The 7,277-nt window shown below is 36.5% G+C and overlaps 1 protein-coding gene across 1 annotated transcript; it reads right to left on the bottom strand.

Moving 5' to 3' along the window:
• Positions 1 to 1,199: 1,199 nt before the first annotated feature.
• On the bottom strand, positions 1,200 to 2,232 carry LOC132054668 (NDR1/HIN1-like protein 1). Its single transcript, XM_059446643.1, has one exon. It carries the CDS (start codon positions 2,023 to 2,025, stop codon positions 1,393 to 1,395), a length of 633 nt encoding a protein of 210 aa, XP_059302626.1. The 5' UTR covers positions 2,026 to 2,232; the 3' UTR covers positions 1,200 to 1,392.
• Between the last annotated feature and the right edge of the window lie 5,045 nt (positions 2,233 to 7,277).

The raw sequence follows: 7,277 nt of genomic DNA on the forward strand, positions 1-7,277 counted from the left end.
GTTGATTTGAAAGTATTATTGTGATTTGTTACTTGTTTCAAATCTCCTATCGTGCTGTCGTTATATATGATTGCATATCTATGGTGGATTGAAGCAGTAGGTAAGGAAGTTGCTGCCACTTTTATTCCAAGCTTAATTAAACTGTTCCACATGCCAGCACCTTTATTACTTTTCTTTTTTGTCTGCACTGGGTATCAACATTTACTTCAGCTAATTTTTTTTGGCCTCTAGTAAAATTTCTTTTACCCGTTTTATTCCGATCAATTTTATTATGCATAAAATGCATCGGATGGCACTTCCAATATGGCACTGATTTTTTTCACTTTTTTTGCATTGTTAGGTTATTACAAAGTAAACTATACGTAACTTGGTTTGAATAAGATCAAGTTGGTAACATGCTATAACTAGTTAGAATAGCTATTTGAACTATATTCCTTCGTTTTATCTTTCAGTTCCAAACCATATCTCACAGAAAGCATCAGAGACCTAAAAATCAGAGGTGCTCTTGTCAAATCTGACTTACCTACATCTACACCCACATCTGGTGTTCACGCCAAACCAGTAATGCTCTACATAAACTATTACAATATCAATTAATCATAATTGATTACCACACATTTATACGTCAATTCTAACACTAACTAATTGTTACTCCTATAAACTAATGTAATTTTATTTGTTATAACTATCAGGCGTATGTAAGTTCCTCGTCTCGCTAGTCCCTATATGTCCCCTGTATTTTTTTCTTCTCAAACCACATATCATAGTAATATGAAAAAAGAAGAAGATACTTTTATCACAAAAGACTCGGCGCTATGAGTTTTCAATCAACATTTGTTAACTTGACATTATTACTACTATTAATGATGAAGAAAAAGGTAAAAGGAAAACAGAGGATTAAAGAGGCAAAGAAAGCACGCCCAAACAACGACAAGCCGAGTGGAATCTATGTTACAAAAGTATACGTAGGATTTTGCTTTATCCCGATTTTGATTCTTGGAACCTTTTCTTTCCATCAATATAATTTGTACATTCAAACGGCATCTAAGGGTCTAAAAATATTATATGTAATTTTTCTCCAAATGATGGATAGAGTCATTCGGTACACATGTCAGGTGCTTTTTGAACTTAGTACATGTCACCTGGACACCACGTTGTTAGAAAAACTGTAGATTCAGACGTTGAGAGAGCCAAGATAATTAATTACAAGCACAATATCAATAAATTCAACTACAACTTTGCATTTTCTCGAATTATACATCCTCAATAGATCAAACTATTACATATACTATAATCGTTAAAAGAACAAGAAAAGAGGGGCGGGCGGGTTGGAGTAGAGAGTGAAAGAGCACCAACTGTATAGATGCCAATATCCATGGCCTTGCTAGTTCCTCAAACATCCACATGACAATTCTGTACTAATTGATACTTCATAGCTGAACCAACAGCCATACTATTTCCAATCACCTGACCACCAACACCAACATAAGCTGGACAATTCACATTCAAATGATACTTCCCTGAAACAAACGTCCCAACTTTCCATCTAACTCTTCCATCCACTTTAACATTTATCAACACAGTCCCAGCCATTTGATCTTGGCTAAGACTCTCACAAAGATATGGCGCGACGGGGACGGAGTTTCCATACACAAAAGGAGACCATATGGTGAAATCTTTATGGCCCTGATAAGTTGATGGTAGAAGTGTAGAAAGAGTAATTTGTTGGCCACGGTAAGTAGCGTAGACATCGAGTTTGTCATAGTAAATTCCAATTTTGCCATTTGGGTTGCGAGAGGCAAGGGTAATTTGCAAGTTGGTGGTGAGGAAATTAGGGGAGGAGATGTTGAAGGAGTAGATAGTGGCATCTTGAAGGATGAAGTGTGGCTTTGTTGGCCTGAGGATTAGAAAAATGAGAAGGATGATGAAGAGGATTAGTATTATGAAGCCAAGTATGGCGGTAAAAAGGCGTCGGTGCAGCTTGTGCCGCTCCTCGTCGTGGTGGCCGCAGTCCTTGGCCGACATGTTGGCGGTGGGGGCAGTGGTGATGGTTGTGGTGTTGAGAGGTTCGTGTCCCTTTGGGAGAGAGTTTTTGCAAGGGCAGATAAGTTTATGTTAATATGGCTTGTTTTCAGGATTCTATAATGTGGTCAGAGACTTTGTTCTATAAAGAGTGTGATCTTTCCTATAGGAAATGTTGGCACCATTTATTTTCATTTTTCTATTTCTGTTGGTGCGGCTCGTTTAGGACTATATAAGTAGGATATATGGAAATCTTTCCTGTTCAAATATGATTATGACACTAACTAGTAGGTTAAGAAGCTCCATCTTGCAATTTTAATTTATTAGTGAGTAACATGCATGGTGAGAGACTTTTGTTCGAGTTAAATAATAAGGTATCCGAGATCTAATTATCCGACCGATTCAGATTTGCATCAAAAAAATCCAATAAGGAGTTAAAAGAGTTTCTTAGAAAAGTCTTCAATTTACATGAAAAATCCAATAAGGAGTTAAAAGAGTTTCTTAGAAAAGTCTTCAATTTACATGGCTCGAGCTCAATTTAGTTAATAGTGAAGAGATCCCGATCATCTCATCAAGGGAAGAAGTTTTATTTTCAAATTTGTTCTTTTAAAACAGTTTAGATTTAGGGAAGTACTTGTTATCTAGCATAAATTAGTCCAAAACCTCGTTTCCCATAAAAACATTATGGAAATGTTCCAACGACCAATACATCCATATACCATGCACTAACAACTTGCAACTTGGCAATTTTAGGGGAAAGTGAATGGTGGAAAATGAAGTTTGGTGATGGCCATCATATGGTGTGGTACAAGCAACCTTTTATCTTTTGGGAATGTATGCTTCCACGCAAAGGCTAATAAAGATTCAAGAATTATACCGAAGGGCCCCACTTTTATAGTCTTGACAAAATGAGATTGCATTATTCTCAAGATACCAACCAAATTGGCTATTGTAATCCCGAATCTGTAAAACTTAAGTTCTGGTAATTTCAACCTCCATAAATTTTTTAGAGCTTCTTATGCAAGATATTAGTTGAGAAATCTAATTATTATGGAAGTATATTATGAGAAACAAGAAAAAATTGAATAGAGAACTTAATTTATCGAATCTTAAATTGGTAGTAGTAGTAGTACTGATAATTTTACGCCATAAAAACCGAAATGATAAAATTTGGTAATGTAACATTTTAGGAAGGTAGGGAAGAAAGAGAATTACAAGGAGGAGAACAGAATAGAACCAACATTAGGTAATAGATTTTTTGGTTCACTCTACAATAACAAGTTGCAGCCTACAATTCAACTAATTCGTTGATGTTTACCCTGCTCCCATACATTTTATCTCAGTGGCTATGATCTCCCTCTTTTCAATTTGCTTAAAAAAGTTTTATGTAGAATATTACCCAGATTTGGAACGAGCTACATTTAATGTAATTTTAAACGTTATTAAAATTAAGAACACATCCTAAAGAACGAAAAAGTGAGGAAAAACTTCATTCAAAATAAAACAACAAAAAGGATAAAGAGCAAGCATCGGATCAAAATGTGTTTCAGTCATCAACATCAAATTCAAGACCAATTCATATTTTAACTCACTGAAATGAATGGATTAGATTATAATCAATTACCAATAAACTAGGCAATCCGGGATTCCCAAGTTTTACTCATTATAGAACAAAAACAAGTGGAATAACAGTTAAATGCAAATGATTGAAACAAAAGATATCTAATAGCAGCTAAATTGGTGCTGTGAGCCTGTACAGTCCGGTAAACAGTTGATACCAGAAGTTCTAAAGAATCAATGCAAGTGACACGAGTTATAGCACCATTACCAAATGAACCCTCTGAAGTCACCTGGTGGGCAGTGAACATCACAACGGATAACAACTCCGGGAGATCCCCATTCCCAAGCATAGTTGGAAATAGGGGTTGCCGGCTTCAACAGAGCAGGATACAAAAGAGTTTTACTTTTATACACTGATAGTGTGCAAAACGTCACCAACCACCTCAAAAGATAACTACAGGCAATTGTCCATAACAAGTGGGATTCGTAACCTGGAAAATAAGACAAGTCACATCCTACAACATGTGAAAATAAACTAATAGCGTAAGTGTCATTTATATCGTCAATATATATAAGTTAAATCCAACACAAAAAGGCATGCAGCATATGCTGCAGGTGAGTTGATATATTCAACTATGGTAGAGTTATTTTGCACAAGATAACTATTTCTTCTGTAACTACATTGGAATTGAAGTGTAGATGCACTCTTTTGGCAAGCAAATTTCTCCTTTCATGTGATCCTTCTTAAATAACACAAACCCGTGGATAAGCGAGAATATACAAATATTTTTGTTAAAAGGCTTCCCTAATGAGCATGTTGATTTGCATAATGTTAAAGCCGAACATTTTAGAGCCAGGGCATGACATTTTTATCACAACATAAAGCCAAGCCAAGACATGACATGGTTCCAGCAAACTGGCAAATATAACCGTAGGGTTAACTTGAATAGTACATCTGAAAAGGGTATACATTATTATCCCAGGCAGATAAGAGCATAAAAGGGGATAGGAAACGCAAAAAGAGGTGCATTTACTAGCAACTTCAATCAAGACAGCAGATTGATCCTCAAGAGGTTTCACACCACCTATGTGAATTAATTTCATCTTCTATTAAAGGCACTAACAAGTGGCAAGGCATGTACATAAACTTCTTTTGAACATTGTTCCTCAATAACCAAATATCAGCACGTACTTTAATTTCCTTTTTGACGTGAAAGTATAGACACCAGAGAATAACCCAAGAGAATAACTATGACCAGTAGCGTCATTTAACTAATACACTTTCATATTAAAACCAATGACTTCGAAATCTGGAGTAGGTAATAAATCAGGGGTAAGGCCTTAAATACCCCAAAATAGAGGTGACCCAAAAAAGTACATAGAGGAGGAGTAAAAACAAGAGCTACGGCATCAAAATAGCTAATTCAAGATATTACAAATAAGATTTGCTTCTGACTTCAATTTTATTATGTAAGCTAACAGGAATTCAACCCATTGAGCTTTTAGCACAGAAGTCCTGGGAGTAGTCTGCTTTTTTTTTTTTTTTTTTTTTTGGGAAAGGGGGGAAGGGGGAGGGGGGGGGGTTGATGCACACCAGAAAGAACACCATAGGTCGTGACTTTGTGCACTCTTGTTACGCCCATAAGCACAGTCTTCTATAAGAAACTAATGTTTTTAACAGTAGCAAGGTCTAGTTAAATTATCCTTGAAACTAACAAGGCTGAATGCAGATGGAGAGTTGAGGATAACGGTTTGTTGCTCTGCTTTGTTAAACATGGCACAAGTAAGATTGTCAACACTTGTGTGCATGCTACAGTGCAAACTAATAGAGTAAAACAATGAAGGCACATCATTGTGTAGATTATTAACAAGCCGCCAAACTATGTGACCAATAAATGTTTAAACTAGTCAAAAAGTTAGCCGACTTGAGACCAAGCAGTAAAAAGGTTTCCAAAACCTAGTCAGCTACTTGCAAACAGGGTCGTATCAAGGATTTAAATCAATGGAAACGAGTACTCCCCCCCCCCCCTTGTGAAAATTAGTGCAGACTAGTTACATATCACCGTACATAGGTCGAACCCAAGGCAGCAGCTGGGGTTCGTTACCGCAAATGTGATTGCATTTATCGAACAGTAGATTGACTGCCAAACTTTTACCAGCAAAACCAAAGATGTCGTCTACAAACCCCAGCTGTTAAAACCAGACAAGAGTTTTGGAGATTGAGGAATCTCACAAGCAATAAAAGAACCAAGATTGACATTTCGATGAATTTTCCTCGCCGGCTACAATTTTTTGGGGGTGGGTTAGGGTAAAGAGACGGCAACAGAAAGATATCTGCACCAAGTCCACTTTTTGTATTTCTTGATCATCCTCACCCAAATCCCACATTTTTCATCAAGCAACAAATACTACAAAAATTCTCCATTGATTTATTATTTATGTAGAGAATAAGGAGTCAGTGCCTAACAAGTAACAAGTATGTTCCCAGATAAATGGAGAGAATATAATGAACTTCCAACTTACCATACATGCAGTGGTAAATCTGCAATGAAGGACAATGTCCTGCACTTAAATAAATCTTCAAGAACATTCTAACCATAAGAATCGAACCTTCACTAGTGCAGCAGCGAGTGCATAATCCTACAGCTCCTAAACACTAGCACAATCTATAATTTCAACTCTCCCATTGGGCAAAGGTGCTACACTCACTCACTCACTCTCTCTCTCTCTCTCTCTCTCTCTCTCTCTCTCTCTCTCTCACACACACACACACACACACACACACAGAGAGCCATCTCCTCTGGGTTGCCAAATTCTCAGTTAAGAGAGTTTCTACAAGTTGTCAAAGTCATTTTTAACAATCAAGGTTTCAGTTTCTCCGGACCATGTCCAAGTCTCAAAGTACCCATGAACTACAAATCTCAGAGTTGAAGAGGAACAAGAGTGTCTTTATTCTTTTTTTGTCTTTTTAAACTAGCTCAAAAGTGCCCATAACATGAACTATTTGCCCACAGCCACAACATCTTAACAGTCACTCTTTAATCTGCCAAAACGATGGGCCACAACCAAACTGGTGCTGCATCACACAAAGGTGACAGTTTTTGTACACCAAGCTTGTATCAGCTAGTAGCTATGAAAGTAAAAGTCTAGAAGTTCATACAGACAGTTCCTTGAACTGTTTCACATCACTTCAAAAATTAAAGATATCATATAAGATATTATAACTAGGACAATACAGGATATAAGAACAAACTTTTACATGATGAGGTCATCAAGATAATGTATAGACCATTACCTTGTAATGATTTAGACCAACGCTTCGAGATAAAGAAGCTATCATACTGGAAGGACGTTAGTGAAGCCCTATGAAACCGTAAAATAAGTTATTTTGGGCACATCAAAAGTCTAATACTGCAAGATATCAAATAACCAATAAAATGAAATCCTAAGTGACATGAAAGGGCTTCCATACATATTGTTTAATTTGAGATCACATATACACAAGTACACAGAAACAATCTTTTTTTCCTAACAACATATAAAATTCCAGCCCTTCATACTTGGTTAGCTATACCGTATATCATAAAAAGCAAATAAACAGTTACAACAACCAAGAACAATGTAGAAATAAAACACATTCTCTACATCTAAAATATAGCCTCAGAACAGCAACAAGAACAACCTAAAGATCTGTA

The sequence above is a fragment of the Lycium ferocissimum genome, chromosome 4, assembly GCF_029784015.1.
Source record: "Lycium ferocissimum isolate CSIRO_LF1 chromosome 4, AGI_CSIRO_Lferr_CH_V1, whole genome shotgun sequence".
NCBI lineage: Eukaryota > Viridiplantae > Streptophyta > Magnoliopsida > Solanales > Solanaceae > Lycium > Lycium ferocissimum.

What these genes read in the sequence shown, in the direction of transcription:
- LOC132054668 (XM_059446643.1), bottom strand. Translation starts at nt 2,025, where the DNA reads ATGTCGGCCAAGGACTGCGGCCACCACGACGAGGAGCGGCACAAGCTG.